Raw genomic sequence first — 23,394 nt, 5'->3', positions numbered from 1 at the left:
ACGGGGGCATTTGAACCCCTGCTGGTAAATCCATGGTTGCTCATTCTCAGCATTTTGTGGCGTTTCCAATGTTTCTGGCCCAGTTCCTGGGCCGCCTCTCAGGGTCCCGTGCCCGGCCTTTGTTGGCAGCCGACGGAACTGTTGAGACGGATCCAAATCCTCCAGACCTCATAACATAAACAGGCTGGTGCCCAGAATAGTGCCGGTGAAATCGGAGATTAGCGCTCTGTACTCGGGGAATGAAGTCTGCCTTCTATCATACGACATGTCAGAGGGACGCCTATCAGGAGGACTACATACAGGATATTGAAGGTAAACCTCCCTACTTGTCCTTGTGAACCTGAAACCCCTCGTGAGCCTAGAAATCCTGCAGACGTTTTTGTGCATAAAACATCCTTCTTATGGCATCTCTCTAACTGCCGGATCCGTGTGCGGAGATTTGCACTTTTGTGAATGAGCGGCCCTGAACCTGGAATAGGAGCATCTCTGGAGCTGAAACCCGTATGAGCTATGCTGTGAATGCAGTGTGCATGGATCCATCATACAACGGGCTATGCTGTGAATGCAGTGTGCATGGATCCATCATACAACGGGCTATGCTGTGAATGCAGTGTGCATGGATCCATCATACAACGGGCTATGCTGTGAATGCAGTGTGCATGGATCCATCATACAACGGGCTATGCTGTGAATGCAGTGTGCATGGATCCATCATACAACGGGCTATGCTGTGAATGCAGTGTGCATGGATCCATCATACAACGGGCTATGCTGTGAATGCAGTGTGCATGGATCCATCATACAACGGGCTATGCTGTGAATGCAGTGTGCATGGATCCATCATACAACGGGCTATGCTGTGAATGCAGTGTGCATGGATCCATCATACAACGGGCTATGCTGTGAATGCAGTGTGCATGGATCCATCATACAACGGGCTATGCTGTGAATGCAGTGTGCATGGATCCATCATACAGCGGGCTATGCTGTGAATGCAGTGTGCATGGATCCATCATACAACGGGCTATGCTGTGAATGCAGTGTGCATGGATCCATCATTACACGGGCCATGGTTTGTGCACCATTTTCCCTCTGCAAGACCGCTATGGCAGGTGTGCCGATTGTGTGCCTTCCTAACTTGGAACCAGGCCGGGACTGGGGGGGAAGGGGCAGGAGGGGCAGCTGCCCTGGGCACAGTGTCTTTATGAGTTGGAGGGGCAGCAACCAAGAACCAACCTGAGAGCACCCTTCTCAACCCATTAATTCCCAACTTTGAACAAGGCCAGGACTGGGGGGGGGGGGCAGGAGGGCCAGCTGCCCTGGGCGCAGTGTCTTTATATGTTGGGAGGGGGAGCATAGCAGCCCTTACAGTACATCTAACCAAGCTAAGAGCCCCCCTCACTCCTTTTATTCCAAACTTGGAACCAAGCCAGGACTAGGGGGTGCAAAAGGGGCAGCTACTATGGGCTCAGTGTCTTTGTGTTGTGGGGGGCAGCAACCTTTTGAGTACATTTAACCAAGCTAATACCCCTCCCCCCACCCCTTTCATTCCCAACTTGGAACCGGGTCATGACTGGGGGGGGGGGGCAGGAGGGCCAGCTGCCCTAGGCGCAATGTCTTTGTGCTGGGGGTGGGGGCAGCAGCTTTTAGAGTGCATTTAACCAAGCTATGAGCCCCCCTCACTCCTTTCATTCCCAACTTGGAACCAGGCTAGGACTAGGGGGTGCAAGGGGGACAGCTGCCATGGGCTCAGTGTTTTTATGTGTTGTGGTGACAGCAACCTTTTGAGTACATTTAACCAAACTAATACCCCCCCCCCACCCCTTTCATTCCCAACTTGGAAGCGGGTCATGACTGGGGGGGGGGGCAGGAGGGCTAGCTGCCCTAGGCGCAGTGTCTTTATATGTTGGGAGGGGGACCAGAGCAGCCTTTACAGTACATCTAACCAAGCTAAGAGCCCCCCTCACCCCTTTTATTCCCAACTTGGAACCAGGTCAGGACTAGGGGGGGCAGAAGGGCCAGCTGCCCTAGGCGCAGTGTCTTTGTGCTGGGGGTGGGGGCAGCAGACTTTAGAGTGCATTCAACCAAGTTAAGATCCCCCTCACCCTTTTCATTCCAACTTGGAACCAGGCCAGGACTAGGGGGTGCAAGAGGGGCAGCCATGGGTGCAGTGTCTTTATGTGTTGGGGGGGCAGCAACCTTTTGCATACATTTAACCAAGCTAATACCCCCCACCCCTTTCATTCCCAACTTGGAACCAGGCCAGGATGAGGGGGGCAGGAGGGCCAGCTGCCCTGGGCACAGTGTCTCTATGTGTCGGGGTTGGGGGCAGCAGCCTTCAGATTACATTCAACCATGCTGAGAGCCCCCACACGCCTTTCTCATCTGACCCATCCTGCTGCCTGGGGACTGCCCCCCCTCACCGAAGGAGGCAGAGCAGAGGAGCAGTGATGTCTCCGGTGGTGAGGCCCGTTGTCTTCACCGGTGGTGAGGTTCGTTGTCTTTACCGGTGGTGAGGTCCGTTGTCTTCACCGGTGGTGAGGTTCGTTGTCTTTACCGGTGGTGAGGTCCGTTGTCTTCACCGGTGGTGAGGTCCGTTGTCTTCACTGGTGGCATGCTTAGGTGGGTGTGGTCGGCACCAGGTACTGGTACTCCAAGGGTGTCAGTTTGGTGAAAAGTTTTTTGTTTTCTTTTTTGCACCTCACAACTGTAGTATCCATATAGATAATCCTGTCTGCAGAAGACGATCAGAGTGCCCACACCAGGGGGAGGGGTGCAGTTTGGCATCTTCACCTTGGGCACCTTGTCCTGGCACTGCCTGGAACCAGCATGTAGCCAGTAAAGTCACATTATGTGAGCATGAATGCTCATTCAACATGACAGGAACTATTTCAGCTTTTTCAGAAAGGGATTAGCGGTGGCAGCCTGCGTATTTCTATTATAGTGTGCTTCTTTTAGGTTCCTAACCAGGGGCGGACTGACAACTCATGGGGCACCCGGACAATAGGGGATCATGGGGCCCCTGTGTCCTTGCCCAAACTCAAAAAAGCCTATGAAAAAGGTACCAGGGGCATCTCATGGGGCCCCCTACTGACCCCGGGCCCTCAGGCAGTGCCCGAGTTTCCAAATGGTCAGTCCGCCCCTGTCTGGCACAGATCAGCTCAGAAGTACAGCACCATCTTTGCCTAGGCATCATCCACAGTCACTGTCTACCTCCTGGACTGTGATGCCGGCTCAGAGATGAGTAAATCCAGGTGTGTGTTCAGTTCTTGGCTGTGTTCACAAATGTCTGGCACAGATCAGCTCAGAAGTACAGCACCATCTTTGTTCAGGCATCATCCACAGTCACTGTCTACCTCCTGTACTGTGATGCCGGCTCAGAGATGAGTAGATCCAGGTGTCGGTTCAGTTCTTGGCTGTGTTTGACACAAATCAGCCCCTGTGGCAGCCTCTCATCTTGTCGCTGTGTTGTAGTCTGACCCTTGTGGGAGAGAAGACTGAGGAAATGCTTCCTCCTGCCTGCAGCAGACTGCTGACATCTCAGGCTAGATCAAGTCTGGAGTTCACAAACGGTTTTTAATGATATAAGGTGGAACGTTTCAGAAAAATACTGCTGCTGTATATTATTATTATTATACAGGATTTATATATTATTATTATTATACAGGATTTATATATTATTATTATACAGGATTTATATATTATTATTATACAGGATTTATATATTATTATTATTATACAGGATTTATATATTATTATTATTATACAGGATTTATATATTATTATTATTATACAGGATTTATATATTATTATTATTATTATACAGGATTTATGGCGCCAACAGTTTGCTCAGCGCTTTACAATATAACGGGAGACAATACAGCAACACTACAGTTCAATACAAGAGGGTTAGCAGGGCCCTGATCCTGGGAGCTTACAATCTAGGAGATTGTGACATGTCAGGAATATATTCATACAATGAAACACTTTTGCATGAACCAGTTTAGGAGGTAACTGCCGTTTAGGGGGTCATTTAAATGTTGTCCATAAAATGTGCGGGAGTTCGGGTGGGCATTTTATAACTTTGTCTGTTGGAAATTTCCCGGTTTCTCTTCCTCTAATAAAACCGTTTTTTTCATCGGCGCCTCCTAGGTTGGGTCCTGTGTGTTGGGAGTGAGATATTTCATAACAAGTGAGGTCTGTGTGCTGTACAGAGGTGTGATGGCGGCGCAGAGTGCTGGGATTCGCTGGGAGCCAGGGGCTTTGCAGTTTGTTTTGGCATTTTCTACGCGGTTGGTTTATAAAAAGGCTTCTTGTGTCTCTTTCAGCTGGGACGACAGCAGCTCGGTGAGCAGCGGCATCAGCGATACCATCGACAACCTCAGCACCGATGACATCAACACCAGCTCCTCCATCAGCTCCTATGCCAACACGCCAGCATCATCGAGGAAGAACCTGGACGTGCAGGTACCCTACCCGACCACCTACCATCTGTGTAATGATACGGGTCTCGCAGACTCCTGATGGAATCCCAAACATACGGAACAACAATTGGACGCCAGTAATCAGATTATAGGATCCGACACAAGTTCAGGGACTTCTCATGAACTAGAGACACACACACTGGGACTTTTCAGGCACTTCAATTGATTTACTGCACATAATATAAAGATATAAGAGAGAGGGCTGTGTAGTTGTCTGAAAAAAATAATAATAGATAAGTCATTGTAACAAAAAATACTTCCACATGAAATACTGCACCCTCAGTGCTCCAACAGTCAGCTCCATTCACATGTTCAGGACACGAAAATGATTCTAGGTCATGTGTTAGGAGTCATGTTCAAAGTGTTTCCCAGATCTGTTATATAAAGGCGAGAGAGAGTCCTGATCATCAGTCAGATCACATGTATGAAGGAGAGACAGAATCCTGATTGTCTCTCCTTTATATATGTGATCTGGCTGATTATCAGGGCCCTGTCTCTCCTTCATATATGTGACCTGACTGATGATCAGGATTCTGTCTCTCCTTTATATATGTGATCTGGCTGACGGAGTCCTGATCAACAATCAGATCACATATATAAAGGAGAGAGAGCCCTGATCATCAGTCAGATCACATATATGAAGGAGAGGCAGAATCCTGATCATTAGTCAGATCACATATATGAAGGAGAGGCAGAATCCTGATCATTAGTCAGATTACATATATAAAGGAGAGAGAGAGCCCGAATCATCAGTCAGATCACATATATGAAGGAGAGGCAGAATCCTGATCATTAGTCAGATCACATATATGAAGGAGAGGCAGAATCCTGATCATTAGTCAGATTACATATATAAAGGAGAGAGAGAGCCCGAATCATCAGTCAGATCACATATATGAAGGAGAGACAGAGTCCTGATCATCAGTCAGATCACATATATAAAGGAGAGAGTCCCGATCATCAGTCAGATCATATATATATATAAAGGAGAGAGTCCCGATCATCAGTCAGATCACATATATAAAGGAGAGAGAGAGCCCCGATCATCAGTCAGATCACATATAAAGGCAAGAGAGAGTCCTGATCATTGGTCAGATCACATATAAAGGAGAGAGAGAGCCCCGGTCATCAGTCAGATCACATATATAAAGGAGAGACAGAACCCCGGTCATCAGTCAGATCACATATATAAAGTAGAGATGGAGTCCCGATCATCAGTCAGATCACATATATAAAGGAGAGCGAGAGCCCCGATCATCAGTCAGATCACATATATAAAGGGAAAGACGGTGTCCCGATCATCAGTCAGATCACAAATATAAAGGAGAGTGAGAACCCCGATCATCAGTCAGATCACATATATAAAGGGAAAGACGGTGTCCCGATCATCAGTCAGATCACATATATAAAGGAGAGAGAGCCCCGATCATCAGTCAGATCACAAATAAAGGAGAGAGAGCCCCGATCATCAGTCAGATCACAAATAAAGGAGAGAGAGAGCCCCGATCATCAGTCACATCAAATATATAAAGAAGAGACCGAGTCCCGATCATCAGTCAGATCACATATATAAAGGAGAGGGAAAACCCTGATCATCAGTCAGATCAAATATATAATGGAGAGAGCAAGCCCCGATCATCAGTCACATCACATATGTAAAGGAGAAAGAAATAATGGGAAAATGTAGAGGAAAAAAAACCCCAAAACACCCAAAAACCCAACCTGTAAAAGCCTTCCTTGTGTAGACATCCAAAAGCCGAGACTGCTGCTGGGTGCCACCATTTTGGCTGTGATGTCAGCAGCCCCTGCAGACTCAGTGCTCCCCTGGCAGAAACACAAGATTATGAAGAGAGATGAGGGAAGGGGTGGAGGAGCTGGGCCAGCGCAGACAGTAATGACACACTCTCAAAAGAGGAGAGGGTCTATGACGTGCAAGTAGGGAGGGGGGCTGTGCTAGGGAAATGACTAGTCAGATGTTCTAGCAAGTTCAAAGGCTTGTTGCACGTGAATAAAAGATTAGTTATGGGAAGAGCTCTAAGTAGGCAATGTGAAGTTGGTGACAACCCTGTATGATCATATTATATTAGGGAAGGTGGAAAGGCTTGTCATGTCTGAACCTTCTACCTTTATCTTCCCTGCAGACGGATGCAGAGAAGCATCTGCACATTGACCGCAGTACCCTGTGGTCTGGCGAAGATCTGAAGAAGTCAGATGGTGGATCAGATAGCGGAGTGAAGATGGAGTCCGGTTGTAAATGGAGGAAAAACCCCTCAGACCTCTCGGATGAGTCTGACAAAAGCACGTCCGGGAGGAAGAACACGGTCATCTCACAAACTGGGTCCTGGCGGAGGGGGATGACGGCGCAGGTGGGGATAACGGCACCTCGGACCAAACCATCGGGGACACTAAAGACTCCCGGGACAGGTAAGAGAGAGTTCAAAGCCCATAGGTCTGGAGGAAAGACCGCGCTCCATGCCCATAGCGACCCATTTTGTCCTTTCTTTAAATTCGTAGGCACGGGGAAAACTGACGACGCCAAGGTCTCTGAGAAAGGCCGTCATTCTCCAAAGTCTGCGCAGGTAAAGCGTTCTCCGTCGGACGCCGGACGCAGCAGTGGGGATGAGACCAAGAAACCTCCGAGCAATACCTCCAGGGCCATTACGGCAAACACCAACACATTTGGCTTTAAGAAGCCGGGAAGCACAGTCGTTGGCATGCCTATCATAACCGCCAGTGGCGCCACCATCACCAGCGGCTCTGCTACTTTAGGAAAAATGCCAAAATCCACTGGACTCATCGGCAGGTCTGCGAACCGAAAGGCCAGCATAGATGGCTCTCAGCACCAAGATGATGGCTACTTACAGCTTAGTGCCAGGACCAACCTTCAATACCGCAGCTTACCCCGGCCCAGTAAATCCCGCAGTGGCGCCGGAAACCGATCGAGCACCAGCAGCATCGACTCCAACATCAGCAGCAAGTCCGCCGGGCTGCCCATCCCTAAAATGAGGGAGGCCGGAAAAGTGACCCTTGGAAACTCGGTGCCAGGATTGATAAACCAGACCGACCGCGAGAAAGGGATCTCCTCGGACAATGAGAGTGTAGCGTCCTGCAACTCCGTGAAACTGACCCCAGCATCACAAGGAGCCCCTGGTGGTACCCGCCAGACGGGAAATAAATACCCCGATGTATCTTCACCCACATTACGCAGGTATGATGCTGCATACCCAATGCCTGATTCTTTCTTGTCTGCCCCTTTAATTAATTGGATTCCAGCTCAGCATCACATATGGGCATTACCTAGGATCAGAGGCATAACTAGAACCTTCAGGTCCCCAGTGCAACAAAGCATGAAGGGCCCCCCTTCCCCCACTTGGGCCCTTCCCACTGATCCCAGGCCCCTTTACTCCTTTTGACCCTTAATTACGGTCCAGTAGCATGTTCTGCAGTGGGCCCTGCCGTCCTGCCCCCCACCCCCCCCCACGGTGGCAGAACGCTAGGGCCCGGTCTCAAGTGTGACCTTTACAACCCTGATAGTTCCGCCACTGGTGTCAGTAGGTTTTTTTTTTTTTATCATTTTAATTTAGTTTGTTATTTTTTTGCACATTTATTTCTTGTTATTTTTAGTTTTTTTGTGAGCCCCTTTGGGGGGTCTTTGGTGAAATATCAGGGGTCTAAACAGACTTCTGATGTTTCACCTTATGAGGCAGAGAAAGGAGATTGAGGACACAGCCCTCCGTCTACATCTCTGCAGCCTCAGAATGAATGGACAGTAACAGCTCTGTACAGAGGCTCCCTGTTCATTCACAAACCGAAGCATAGTAAACCGTTTACTACGCCTCAGTTAAGAATGAACAGTCAGTAATCAGTACTGATCACAGACTCTGTCCTTTCAGAAAAGGAAGGGTCCAGTAAATGACATATATACCATCCGGTTCCCCCGCTTTCCATCCTGACACATCGTCCTCAGCAGCCAGTGGGAGAGAGTAGGGGGGAACCCAGCTGCGGGGTGGGGGGTGAGGAGAGCACAAAAGGGCAGCAGGACCTGGATAGGAGGGGAGGGGGGGGTGGCAAACGGAGGAACTGATACCCCCACATTTCCCTTCTTCAGCCGCTGAATGTGTGCAGGATGGAGAGGAGGAAAAGCTGGCTTTCAGCAGCTGGAGGGAAACGGAGGGCATCAGTTCCTCTGTATGCCGCCCCTCCGCACGGGCCCCCTGGAGCATGGGACTGGGTCGCAATTGCAATCCCTGTAGGATGCACTGCTTGCTTCAGGACTGAGGGATCATGGGAGGAATACTGAAGCAGGGTGCTGTGATGTTTCCAGGAAGCTATGTACAGCACCCTTCCACTAGCTGACATGGTTTCATTAACATCCCAATTCTAATTTCCCATTTCCAGGCTTTTTGGTGGAAAGCCCAATAAACCAGGCCCGGTCACAACTTCGGAGAACATGAAAAACTCTGTGATCATTTCCAACCCCCACGCCACCATGAGCATCTCCTCTCATCCAGACTCTCCATCCGGCAGCGGTATCCTGAGCAGCGGAGGCAGCAGCCCTCTCTACGGGAAAGGCATGGATCTAAACCCGTCTCCCCTGGCCTCCAGCCCCGGCTCTGCCTATTCCGCACCCTCCAATAGCTTAACCTGGGGCACCAACGCCAGCAGCTCTTCCGCCGTCAGCAAGGACGGTTTGGGGTTTCAGTCCATCAGCAGCCTTCACACCAGCTGTGAATCGATCGACATCTCCCTCAGCAGCAATAATTCGCCCAGCGCTCTGACCGCATCTCCCCGGGATGACTCCATGTCTGGATTTGTGAGGACAAATAGTGTGAAGACCGCAATGTCAGAGAGGTGAGCAAGTCTGCATTTCTCTTCACCGTCCTGTTGGGGAACACGGGTCAGGCCCCGGGGGGGGGGGGGGGGCACGGTGCTGAAAAGTTACCATTTAAAGGTGAACTCCAGGCAGTTATGAAAGCAAAACGCCAACAGAGGCAGTTATGTCGTTCGATATTGTTTGTTTTAAACGCAACCAATATATCTAAATTCAGCTTCATTTCACCCACTAATAGTCGCCTGTACAGCAGCATTCAGACTGGGAGAGGGAAGGACAGCACTGGGGTTCAATCAGGTGTTCTGTGTGCAGGGGCGGATTGGCAACTCATGGGGCCCCTGGGCAATAGGAAATCATGGGGCCACACCACACCCAAAAAAGCCTATAAAAGCTACCAGGGCATCTCATGGGGCCCCCTACTGATGCCAGGCCCTCAGGCAGTGCCCGAGTGCCTAAATGGTTAGTCCGCCCCTGACTGTGTGCAAATGTGCTTATAGGAGAAAAGAGCAGAGGGATGACCTTACCAGCCTGTTGCTGCTCCAGTTACAGGCTGGGGGTAGGGAGGTCACCTAACTTTATTGCTTAAGCCCGGGATCACATATATGCGGTGCGGTATATCGCATGTGATTCACACAGGAACCGCACCGCGTTCCTCTGCAAATCACATGCGATTTGTGTGCGGCCCCAACCAATAAAATGAAAGCATTTAGACCAGCTCCCAGAATGTTTTGGGGAAATTCCTTTACAATGCACACCTGACCTCCATTAGTTGGATACAAATACAGGCGCACCTCGGTTTACGAACGCCTCGGTAAACGTAATTTTCGGTTTACGAATGAAAATCCATTGAAAATAACGCCTCGGTTTATGAATTTTTTACACATTTTTTTCGCAATATGAAGTGTATGCCGGTGCCAAATTTTAAATCCAATTGCCGGCTTTTTTTGGAGCTAAAGCTAACTTTGTTTCTTTTGAGAAACTAAAAGGAAACCTTGTTTCTTTTAACTCGATAAAAGGAAACTTTGTTTCTTTTAAGAAACTAAAAGGAAACCTTGTTTCTTTTAACTCAATAAAAGGAAACTTTGTTTCTTTTAAGAAACTAAAAGGAAACATTGTTTCTTTTAACTCAATAAAAGGAAACTTTGTTTCTTTTAAGAAACTAAAAGGAAACCTTGTTTCTTTTAACTCGATACAAGGAAACTTTGTTTCTTTTAGGAAACTAAAAGGAAACATTGTTTCTTTTAACTCGATACAAGGAAACTTTGTTTCTTTTAAGAAACTAAAAGGAAACCTTGTTTCTTTTAACTCGATACAAGGAAACTTTGTTTCTTTTAGGAAACTAAAAGGAAACCTTGTTTCTTTTAACTCGATACAAGGAAACTTTGTTTCTTTTAGGAAACTAAAAGGAAACATTGTTTCTTTTAACTCGATACAAGGAAACTGTTTCTTTTAAGAAACTAAAAGGAAACATTGTTTCTTTTAACTCGATACAAAGAAACTTTGTTTCTTTTAGCTGTGGGGAAAGTGACAGCTGATTCTGTGAGCTATAGTGAAGAAAAAAAAAGCTGGTAATTACATTTAAAAACCGGCACCGACCTATAGTGACAGCGACTTCTTTTTTTTTTTTTACTTATTTCTGACCTCCGGAACGGATTAATTGGTTTTCAATGCATTTCTATGGGAAACCGCGTTTCGGCTTTGCACATTTTTCTCAATATGAAACATCTCAGAGAACGCATTAACTTCGTAAACCGAGGTGCACCTGTATAGTGAGGAAACCATGTGCTGCCTGTTGATACATCCGTGGATGTGTATTGTAGATCCTGTCTAATGTCACAATGCCGTGTGTATCCCTGTGGCATTGCCGTAGCGGCTCCTCCTGCCGGGATTCCAGCCCGCATCAGATACACACAGAGACAAGGATAGAATGGTTTGCACTGAAGCGGTGAAGCCTTTCGCAGCTGATGGTGAATCAGCAAATTGGGACGCAGCACAAAATTCCTTCCTTCCTTCCAACATTTACACAACAAACTTACAGCCCTCTTTCCTTTATTTACCCATCACAGTTATGCGCTCACTTCAATTGCTTTTAATCCAAGTGTATCTAAAACATGGAATACCAACAAAGGATACCACTCCAGGCGGTCTTACGGCTTACCCAACAACCCCGGCTCAGTGGGGCCCGTCCTTCCCCAGTACACTGGAATCAGAGAAGGCGGCACCTGCATCACATTTTTTTTTTTTCAGCTTCGAAAAACATCATTGCTACTTATTTAAAATAAATATTCAATAGAGAAGATGTGACTTTCGGGGTGCGTGAACATGAATACCAAATGTATTAAAAAGTTATATCATTTTTATTTCGTATTTTTGTTATAAACACAACATAAAGGAAAAAATACAGAAACATAAAAACAATTTCAGTACTAAGGGTAAAACTGAGATTCAAACTTGGTTAGATATTTGTAGTTATTCCCTACATGTTTCGCCCTCACGGGCTTCTTCAGGGGAGATTTTTTGCAGGAATTTCAACTGCCGAGGCAGTCTAAAGGTATATCAAAGGAAAACTATATAATTAAATAATTATATAATTACCAAACAACCTTAAGGTTGTTTGGTAATTATATAATTTTCCTTTGATGTACCTTTAGACTGCCTTGATGGTTGAAATTCCTTCAAAAAATTTTCCCTTGAAGAAGCCCGTGAGGGCGAAACATGTAGGGAATAACTACAATTATCTAACCAAGTTTGAATCTTAGTTTTCCCCTTAGTACTGAAATTGTTTTTATGTTTCTGTATTTTTTCCTTTCTAAGGGTAAAACTGAGATTCAAACTTGGTTAGATATTTGTAGTTACTCCCTACATGTTTCGCCCTCACAGGCTTCTTCAGGAGAAATTTTTTTGCAGGAATTTCAACTGGCGAGGCAGTCTAAAGGTACACCAAAGGAAAATTATATAATTACCAAACAACCTTAAGGTTGTTTGGTAATTATATAATTATTTAATTATATAATTTTCCTTTTATATACCTTTTAGACTGCCTTGGCAGTTGAAGTTCCTTCAAAAAATCTCCCCTGAAGAAGCCTGTGAGGGCGAAACATGTAGGGAGTAACTTCAAATATATAATCAAGTTTGAATCTCAGTTCTCTTAATACTGAAATTGTTTTTATGTTTCTGTATTTTTTCCTTTCTTGCTGTGTTTTTTACAAAAATACGAAATAAAAATTATATAACTTTTTAATACATTTGGTATTCACCGCCGAAGCAGTCTAAAGGTATATCAAAGGAAAATTATATAATTACCAAACAAAAGAATTAATATTTAAACATCAACTAATACCAGAAGTGAGATTTAAGCATTTGCTGGCACACTGAATGAAACTTCCGAATATAATCCTTCTTGGGGGTTTCCAGTGATGGAACACATCCAGTACAAGCTGATGGTGTCACCCACCCCAATAATCAGGGGTTCTGCTGGGGCGGGGTTTGGTCAGAGGGGCAGGTTTGGAACACATCCAGTACAATTTGATGGTGTCACCCACCCCAATAATCAGGGGTTCTGCTGGGGCGGGGTTTGGTCAGAGGGGCGGAGTTAGATCTTTTTTACGGGAAATTCCCACCATTGGAATCACCGCAAGATGTAGGTATCCAGTGGGGCGATTCAATCCAGGAAAACCATTGTTGGGGCGGAGTTGATTTTTTTTGTTTCCTTTTTCTAATCTGTGATTTTTAATTGAATGCTGTTTTGTTTTGTGCTTGGTGTCGGTCTGTCGCCGTAGCCCTCTGTCCTCCCCTGGTGCTAGTCCTAAGTTCAGCAGAAACACTCTTCCCCGGAAGCAGGACAGGTAACTGCGTCTGTCATGGCTGTACACAACGCCCGTCTTATGTCCGCATGGCAGGCTGCTCTTTGTCGTCTTACCTGTGGGAACGAGCCACTGCCTGTTGCTTGCGGTTCCCATTCACGGTGTTTTGTGGTCCAGTGCAACGATCCCATCGAGAGCTTCTTGCTGGCAGACGGCTTTCTCTCTCTCTGGCATGCGGCCTGACAGCTTGTCATCACCTCTGTTGTCCGTCATCATTCTCACCTGCTTGGATAAGCGGCTCTGACTGCGTATTTATAGACCGCTTTTAGGATTTGTTGACATTGAGCAGTGAGGTGTAAAGAGAACCGGTCATGAATGAGCTTTGCAACAGTCTGAATAGTCAGCCTGTGGGCTGTTATAATACTGCAGGCGTGATTATGAAAATGTAGTTTTGGGTATGCAGGATCGGAGGTTAGCAGATATCTGACAGTCGATGCCCTGTTAACTGACCTCACGCTGTCTTCCAGCTCCTGAGACTGCATAACAAACTGACCTCACGCTGTCTTCCAGCTCCTGAGACTGCATAACAAACTGACCTCACGCTGTCTTCCAGCTCCTGAGACTGCATAACAAACTGACCTCGCGCTGTCTTCCAGCTCCTGAGACTACATAAAAAACTGACCTCACACTGTCTTCCAGCTCCTGAGACTGCATAACAAACTGACCTCACACTGTCTTCCAGCTCCTGAGACTGCATAACAAACTGACCTCGCACTGTCTTCCAGCTCCTGAGACTGCATAACAAACTGACCTCAAGCTGTATTCCAGCTCCTGAGACTGCATAACAAACTGACCTCGCGCTGTCTTCCAGCTCCTGAGACTGCATAACAAACTGACCTCAAGCTGTATTCCAGCTCCTGAGACTGAATAACAAACTCACCTCACGCTGTCTTCCAGCTCCTGAGGCTGCATAACAAACTGACCTTGCGCTGTCTTCCAGCTCCTGAGACTGCATAACAAACTGACCTCACGCTGTCTTCCAGCTCCTGAGACTGCATAACAAACTGACCTCGCGCTGTCTTCCAGCTCCTGAGACTGCATAACAAACTGACCTCAAGCTGTATTCCAGCTCCTGAGACTGCATAACAAACTGACCTCACGCTGTCTTCCAGCTCCTGAGACTGCATAACAAACTGACCTCACGCTGTATTCCAGCTCCTGAGACTGAATAACAAACTGACCTCACGCTGTCTTCCAGCTCCTGAGGCTGCATAACAAACTGACCTTGCGCTGTCTTCCAGCTCCTGAGACTGCATAACAAACTGACCTCACGCTGTCTTCCAGCTCCTGAGACTGCATAACAAACTGACCTCGCGCTGTCTTCCAGCTCCTGAGACTGCATAACAAACTGACCTCAAGCTGTATTCCAGCTCCTGAGACTGCATAACAAACTGACCTCACGCTGTCTTCCAGCTCCTGAGACTGCATAACAAACTGACTTCACATGTCTTCCAGCTCCTGAGACTGCATAACAAACTGACCTCAAGCTGTCTTCCAGCTCCTGAGACTGCATAACAAACTGACCTCGTGCTGTCTTCCAGCTCCTGAGGCTGCATAACAATCTGATCTCATACACTGTCTTCCAGCTCATGGGACTGTATAACAAGCTGACCTCACGCTGTCTTCCAGCTCCTGAGACTACATAACAAACTGATCCCATGCACTGCCCTCCAGCTCCTAAGACTGCATAACAAACTGAACTCACACTGTCTTCCAGCTCCTGAGACTGCATAACAAACCGACCTCATACACTGTCTCCTAGCTCTTGAGGCTGCAATTTTTTTTTTGTTTCTTTGACCTTCAGCGCTCACTTGTTCCGTCTCAGGAGCTGCCAGGCCGTGTTTTAGGTGAGATTGTTGACATGGCAGCTGGACACACACGACAACTTTACCTTTCTTCAACCAGCATTTGATTGCAAAACCAACCAATTAAGTGGCAAGGCAGCCCACCGCCAACCGACCTGACTGTTATGGCTTCAGAATTGTTTGCCGCTCTTTGCATTGATTACTCAGTTTTGTGAATGACTATGAATCCCAGTTTGAAGCGCCAAGCCATGAGTTAAAGGGATTGTCCACGTTTAACAAATATGTCCTACTGACCTGCTCTGTGTAATGGTTTTGCACAAAGCAGACCCAATCCTTGTCTTCTCAGGTTCCCCCGCTGGTGCTCCTGGCTCCTCCCTCCTGCCAAGTGCCCCCATAGCAAGCAGCTTGCTATGGGGGCACTTAGCTTGCTCATTGCCCCCCCCCGCTCTCTGCTCACTGGATGTGATTAACACCATTTTTCTTTAATGCAGACAATGCATTAAGGTACAAAAACATTCTACCTTTACAACTACCTAAAAAGTTCCAATATGGCTCCATTTTAATGCACGGTCATAAAACCCAACAGGTTGGCTTTGGTTGTATATAACCAACCCAACACGTTTCGGGAGTCAGAGATCGTCCCTTCATCAGGGCTTCAGTCAGTGCTGGACCAAGGTCATCTAACGCCCAGGGTGAAGATGTCCAATGGCGTCTCTCCCCCTAAATGTATGAGCATTATGTGTCATCAAAAATCCCCCCCCCCCCAAAAAAAAAAATTGCACATTAATCTTCACACTTATCCCCTAAGAATAAATTCCCCACAAGCCAAAATTCTCCACAAACAACCCCCCCCCTTGCAGTACAAATGCCCCCTCCTAGCACAAATCCTCTACCCCTCAAATTTCCCCTCTGAGCATAAATCCTCCCCCCTCCAAATCCCTCTCTCCCAGCACAAATTCTCCTCTAATTTCTTCTCCTTGCACTAATCCTCCCCCCACCCCAAATGTACACTTCTAGCACAAATCATCCCTAGAAGCACAAATCCTCCCTCCTAGCACAAATCCTCTACCCCTCAAATTTCCTCTCTGGGCATAAATCCTTTTCTCCTCTCCCAGCACAAATCCCCCCAAAATCCCCTCTCCTCGCACTAATCCTCCCCCCAAATTTCCCCTCCCAGCACAAATCCCCCCAATCATCCCTAGCAGCACATATCCTCCCTCCTTGCACAAATCCTTACCCCTCAAATTTCCCCTCTGAGCATAAATCCTCCTCCCTCCAAATCCCTCTCTCCGAGTGCAAATTCTCCTCTAATCTCTTCTCCTTGCACGAATCTTCCCCCCAAATTTCCCCTCCTAGCACAAATCCTCCCAATCATCCCTACTAGCACAAATCCTCCCTCCTAGCACAAATCCTCTACCCCTCAAATTAACCTTCTGGGCATAAATCCTTTCCCTCTCTCCCAGCACACATTTCCCCAAAATCCCCTCTCCTTGCACTAATCCTCCCCTCAAATTTCCTCTCCTAGCACAAATCCCCCCAATTATCCCTAACCACACAAATCCTCTACCCCTCAAATTTACCCTCTGGGCATAAATCCTTTCCCCCTCTCCCAGCACAAATCCCCCCAAAATCCCCTCTCTTTGCACTAATCTTCCCCCAAATTTCCTCTCCTAGTACAAATCCCCCCCAATCATCCCTACTAGCACAAATCCCCCCAATCATCCCCAACCACACAAATCCTCTACCCCTCAAATTTACCCTCTGGGCATAAATCCTTTCCCCCTCTCCCAGCACAAATCCTCCCAAAATCCAATCTTTGCACTAATCCTCTCCCCAAATTTCCCCTCCTAGCACAAATCCCCCCCAATCATCCCTACTAGCACAAATCCCCCTTTCTAACAGAAATACACCCTCAAATCCCCACCGCACCCAGGGCAGCCGCCCCTCTTGCCCGCGCCTTGTCCCGGCCCTGGCTTGAGGACTGGAAACAATGTATACAAACTAAACTGGACTGAGTAAGGAACACAATGTGAAAGGTATAGTGACCAATTAAATATTAAAGTTCCTCAGCAGCTGGTTGAGGGTTGGTGCGACAATCTCACATTCATATAATTATAACACAAACTAAGGACTTTGTGGAAATTCTTTGGCATGCAGAGACTGCCAACCCAGAATCCAGAAACCCCGGACTGAACACGGCTGCAACCTGAATGGACACCAAAAGGACAGTTCTAAAGGTTCCAGTGCTACTTTATCATTCTTTTAATATTCTAAGTGAAGGCCGGTTGAAATTGCTTACAACATTTGCCACGTATATGCTCAACATCCCACTTCTTCAGGTGACCTCTGACCCCCGACATACAACCTAAGACTAAGTATAGACAGAACGTTTCTTGATCCTATTATCCAAAAATAAAAATAAAAAAAAACTCCATACAAAGTAACATAACATTGGCTTTACCATATCTGCATGCTTGCTTTACCAATCACAATTACCTGTTACCAGGTAGATCTAACCGCACATCTGCAACATCATTGGGGGGGGAGGGGTTGTGCCTGAAGACGCTGTTGGCCTTCTATGCCCATAACCCTGGCCGATAGTGTTCAGCACAAACATTTGGGGTTTTGTTTTGGGGTGCAGATTTTTTTTGGGGTGTTGTATTTTACTGCAGAAAGCTTCCCTTGTGATATCGGTGCTGATATCAATGTGACCGCTATCGTCATAACTCCCTCCCCGGGGATAAACTGCAAGCTTAGGGTTCGTGGATTAGAATTTAGGGATTAGTTAGTGATATTTTTTTTTCTGGGGGGGTATGACATTACTTGGCACCCAAAACAGGTGTGCCAATATTTTTACATACCTAGGGGGGAGTTCAGTGAGGCGGTGGCATGTTGTGCCATCCATGGCGGCCAATAAGGGGGTTGCACCAGCCTTCTTGTACGGGGCTCAGGTCCCGTCAGTTCAATAGGGGGGGGGGGGGAGGCAGGCAGCTTTATGGTGAAGACCGTTCTAAACTTGGTGTCCTCCTCCTGATGTAGTGCAGCTGGCTTTTCCTCCTCTCCCAGCCACTGCAGGGGGAGCCAGAGTAGGATTGGTTATAGTAATCTCTCCCCCCCCCCCCCCATCTACAGTTGGCTCAACCAACTTCCTGTAGCTATGATCCCACTGCATGCGCCCACCCCAACTCTGCTTCAATTTGTGAATGAACAGGGAGCCTTTGTACAGACCACTTCCTGTCCCTTCATTCTGCAGATAGAGGGATTGAGGGATCTGTGTCCTCAATCACTTTCTCTGTCTGAAAAGCGAGACATCAGGGGTCTGTTTAGACCCCTGATATTTCACCAAAGCCCCCCAAGGGCTTGTAAAAAATTTTTTTTATTAAATTAAATTGTAAAAATAAAAGTAAAACATAATTAGGAGGTCATTCACACAGGTAATCTGTTTGCATGAACGAGTGGCTAGTTCATGCGGCTGGAGCCATGCTCTGGGCCATACACCCAGGCTGGGGGAAGGTCAGGTAAGCTGTGTGGGGCCCCATAATTTCCATCATAGCCTCAGTAGTGCGTTTATGTGCTAGAAAATCTAAATATTATATTTCCCTTCTATGAGTGCCACCAAATTTGGTGCCAAAAAATTGAAAAATTTGGATTGGAATCCCTTTTAAGAAACTTTTTTTCCCTAGTCTTACAAGCTCCTAGAAGAAGCTTCTCCAGGTTTATCATCACGTCAGCCTGATTAATATATTCTCCTTCACCCTGCTGGCACAAGCCCTGGGTTGGTTGGCAGCCAAGTCGATATTTGTTATAACTAGGGGAAATCTAGGTCACATGAGGTGTGCGCACTTTCTAAACGATCGCTATAATTACAGCCTAACGTCGCTGGAAACAGTGTCAGTTATTATATTTATACTGCTCAGCTCCTATCCAACCACACCTTGTAATGTTATAAGGCATAGCAGGCAAATGATCACCACTCTATGCAGTTTGATTCGTTTTTTAGCTCCCTTATTCTTGTACTGGCTCTGCTCATGATGACCCATATTAGTATACGACACATTTCCAATCTGCTGTTATCGCTGCAAAGACCACATGGGCCAGCCATTCTCAACAAGGGTTCTGTGCAACTCTGGGGTTCCTCCATAGTTTGTTAGGGGTTTTTTGAGCTGTGGCTGATTGATCTTCAGTTTGATGGTGCTGCATAGTTCCAGGGCCAACTTAACTTGGTAGAGCCAGCTACATGACACCAGTAATCTTTTCAGCTGTCTGTAAAGGTGTTATTCTGACCACCATTGTAAAGAGCATTCTTACCACCAATGTAAGGAGCATTCTTCCCACCAACCACCAATGTAAGGAGCATTCTTCCCACCAACCACCAATGTAAGGAGCATTCTTCCCACTAACCACCAATGTAAGTTACAGTCTTCCCACCAACCACCAATGTAAGGATCCAGTCTTCCCACTGGCCACCAATGAAAGGGACATTCTTCCAACTGACCACCAATGTATGGAACATTCTTCCCAATGGCCGCCAATGTAAGGGGCATTCTTCCCACTGGCCACCAATGTAAGGGGAATTCTTCCCCCTGACCACCATTGTAAGGGACATTCTTCCCACTGACCACCAATGTATGGAACATTCTTCCCACTGACCCCCAATGTAAGGGACATTCTTCCCACTGACCCCCAATGTAAGGGACATTCTTCCCACTGACCCCCAATGTAAGGAACATTCTTCCCAATGACTGCCAATGTCAGGGGAATTCTTCCCACTGACCACCAATATAAGGAGCATTCTTCCCACTGATCACCATTGTAAGGGACATTCTTCCCACTGACCACCAATGTAAGGGACATTCTTCCCACTGATCCCCAATGTAAGGGACATTCTTCCCACTGACCCCCAATGTAAGGGACATTCTTCCCACTGATCACCAATGTAAGAAGTATTCTTCCCACGGATCACCAGTGTACGAAGCATTCTTCCCCACTATCCACCAATATTAGAAATATTCTTCCCACTAACCACCAATATTGGAATTATTCTTCCCACTTTCCACCAATGTAAGGGATATTCTTCCCACTGACCACCAATATTAGAAGTATCCTTCCCAATGGCCACCAATGTAAAGGACATTCTTCCCACTAACCACCAATATTGGAATTATTCTTCCCACTTTCCACCAATGTAAGGGGCATTCTTCCCACTTTCCACCAATGTAAGGGGCATTCTTCCCACTGACCCCCAATGTAAGGGACATTCTTCCCACTGACCACCAATGTAAGGGGCATTCTTCCCACTGACCCCCAATGTAAGGAGCATTCTTCCCACTGATCACCATTGTATGAGGAACCTTTCCCACTGACCACCAACAAATTGGTTTTAGCTGGGTTCTCTGAGACCTGGAAATTAATGTAAGGGTTCCTTGGGGGTTAAAAAGGTTGAGAAAGGCTGACATAGGCATTTTGGTTGCTACATCTGAACTGTGCAATACAGCTGTATATGTTAAATTGTTAACTGTGCAGGAAGCCTGTACTAAGAGGACTATGAAGGCTCACAGGCTGTGATAGTGCGTTTTCCCCAGGTGACCATAAATAAAGCTGTTTTGCCACACCCTTGATCAGCATTTCTCAACCTTTTTCTTCATTCACAAAACCATTTATCGATGACTAAGTCCCCTGTTGGTGGGGCAAAACACATCAGAGAGCGTGGTTTTTTGGCGGAGAGTCCCCCCCCCCCCCCCATCATCACATCAGCAGCATCCCCCATCCAAAAAACCTCTCAACACATCAGAATCCGCATCTTTCCCTTCGAAGACATCCCTATACATCAGAGTCCCCCCCCATCATAGAGTCCCCTCTTCCTATCACAGCTACTCCAACAACACAGCAGAAGCAGAACAGGCCTGGAAAGACGTGCACTCTGACCTCTCTTGAATGGTGTGGATGGCCCTGCATGCTGTCTGCCCTGGATCAGCATTGTGCATTGCCATGGTACGGCTGGGACACCATGGGTACTGCCCCCTGAGCAGGGGTGGACTGACAACTCATGGGGCCTCCGGGCAATAGGGGATCATGGGGCCCCTGTGTCCTCGCCCACACTCAAACCACACCCAAAAAAGACTATCTAAGGTACCAGGGGCATCTCATGGGGCCCCCTACTGACCCTAGGCCCTTGGGCTGTCAGGGCTCCCGGTAAGACCAGAGATGTGTGAACTGACACAGGGAAACGCAGGCTCAAGTATGGTGTAACAGTATAATTTATTAAAGGTTATACACAAATATAACAAAACCAAACCTCCAACTGCTACTGAAATGTACACAGACAAGAGCAGTCAGGGCTGGTGAGGTGGAGTGGTCAGGCAGGCCGAGTCAGGAACCATCGGGGCAGACAAGAAACAAAGGAGCAGGAAGAGCGTAGTCAGACAGGCCGGGTCAGGAACAATCAGGCAGACAAGGTACCAAAGGAGCAGGCTGGAGAGTGGTCAGGAATAGCCGGGGCAGGACAGGCGGAGTTCATTCAGAGTCCGGATCAAAGCAGAATCTGGAATCAGGCAGGAAGCAGACAGGGTACAGGGGCTCATAGGAAACATACACCAAGACACTGACTGCAGGTCTGGCCATTACTTAAATATGCCTCCTGCAATCAGCCTCAGGTGATGGCCGATTGCAGGAGTGAGCTTCTGGTTGCTGAGAGCACCCGCTGGCCAACCCTGGTACTGCAGCCCACACGGCAGATGAGTCCCACCACCATTGGCGAGTCCATTCCTGACACGGGCAGTGCCCAAGTACCCCAATGGTCAGTCCACCCCTGCCCCTGAGCTTCACTGGTTGTTAGGGTGCTGACGGCCAGCTTGAACCGTGGCAGCACATCATTCACATCCAGGGCAAACTGGTTCACGGCTCCCAAAGAGAACCTAAACGGCACTTTGGTTGAGAAACACTGCTCTAGATACTTACACAGGTCCAGGGACTCTCATTGGTGATAATCGCTGCTTACGAAATTGATGATTTTGCCGCCTTGCCTTATAATAGGACATTTTTGGACAAATGCATTTACGCTTTAAATATCTCATTAACATCCGCACTGGTCTGAGTGTCGTTTCCTCACAACTGTGACTTGTGAGTGTTCACCTTGCACGTTTCACACGCTCCTGTGTTTTTGCACGTTTGTGTTTGAGCATCCCCCCCCCCCCCCTCCGCTGTAACGTTTGGCTGGTCCATCTCCACTTCCTTTTTCCACTTCCACGAAAATGATCTCTCCTCTTTTAACTTTGCTGCAGTGACCCCCAGCTCGATAGAAACACATTGCCTAAGAAGGGATTCAGGTATCGGCACCGCTGTGACTTCTGTTGTGGTTTTTGAAGCCTCGTTCCGTGTTTTCAGTTTTGCATTCTTGTTTGTACGGCCAATATTCAAAGTGGTTTTTTTGTGTTGCATGTGATGGACTTGGTGGGATGTTGTACCATATGTTATTGTTAACCCGGCAGAATTTTATTGAATGTACTAATGCGGAGAAAGTCACAATAATTGTAAATGTTCACTAATATTGTCGAAAAATTGGGTAGCAGTGAAAACGCATCCAATGCGTGGAATGGGAGTATGCCATTGCCTACCCTGAGTTTCGTGTTACTAAAGTATTAATAAGACCATTGCGTATTACATCCTTACAATCAAAGAGAGTGAAATGTGAAATCGAATTCCCAGCTGAGGAATAGATATCCATTTCAATGAAAAATAATACTTCTGTTGTGTGTGTGTGTGTGTCTGTGTGTATATATATATATATTTGTTTTTTGTTTGTTTTTGCATGTCGTTTATTGCAGTGTACCTGTTTTGCAATTATTGCTCAATGTCTAAACTTCATGATTTCTAAATAAACTGCTGCATTTCGCTGACACTGGGAAACAAGAAAGGACAGAGAGAGCCATGTCTGGCAGATTTGGTGCTGTCTTCCAGCATGTACTTTGTTGGGGTCATCAAATAGGGTCTTGTTTTTTGCCATAAAATTCCCGTTACTTAACCTGACGGGTCAAAGTTGAAATACGAACAGGATTTAAAACACTATAGAGCAGCCTTTCTCAACCTTTTCAACACAGAAGAACCCTTAAAATATATTTTGAGTCTCAGGCAATCCCCTGCTAAAAATTGCTATATCTACAACTCATGATACATTCGAGTGATGGTCAGTGGGAAGAATGCTCCTCACACTTGTGGTCATTGAGAAGAATTAACTCTGCAGATAGCTAAAAAGATCAATGCTATCAGTGGGAACTTACCTGAGAGGCAGATATTGCTTGTTGCTCAAGAAACCCCTATCAACTTCTGGAGGAAATCTAGGGTTCCATGGAACCCTGTTTGAGAAACTCAAACCCTGAGGTAGAGCATCCATTCTCATCCAGGTTCTGTGGAAC

General features: G+C 46.9%; 1 protein-coding gene across 2 annotated transcripts in view; it reads left to right on the top strand.

Moving 5' to 3' along the window:
• The window catches only part of NAV2 (neuron navigator 2), a 103,678-nt gene that overhangs the window by 10,755 nt on the left and 69,529 nt on the right, over positions 1 to 23,394 (top strand). The window contains exons 2-7 of one of the 2 annotated variants that reach the window (XM_089664946.1): positions 4,329 to 4,467; positions 6,626 to 6,908; positions 6,999 to 7,692; positions 8,883 to 9,335; positions 13,095 to 13,160; positions 22,264 to 22,308. In XM_089664946.1, the coding sequence (XP_089521072.1) occupies positions 4,329 to 4,467; positions 6,626 to 6,908; positions 6,999 to 7,692; positions 8,883 to 9,335; positions 13,095 to 13,160; positions 22,264 to 22,308 (1,680 nt within the window). The remainder of the gene's footprint in view (positions 1 to 4,328; positions 4,468 to 6,625; positions 6,909 to 6,998; positions 7,693 to 8,882; positions 9,336 to 13,094; positions 13,161 to 22,263; positions 22,309 to 23,394) is intronic. The other variant, XM_089664948.1, reaches the window with a different exon arrangement.

Source organism: Staurois parvus, unplaced genomic scaffold (assembly GCF_062004578.1).
Source record: "Staurois parvus isolate SC_StPar_1 unplaced genomic scaffold, SC_StPar_1.0 ptg002112l, whole genome shotgun sequence".
NCBI classification, from domain to species: Eukaryota; Metazoa; Chordata; class Amphibia; order Anura; family Ranidae; genus Staurois; species Staurois parvus.
Note: the sequence above shows the minus strand (reverse complement) of the source record. Positions and strands in the feature narration are given on the sequence as shown.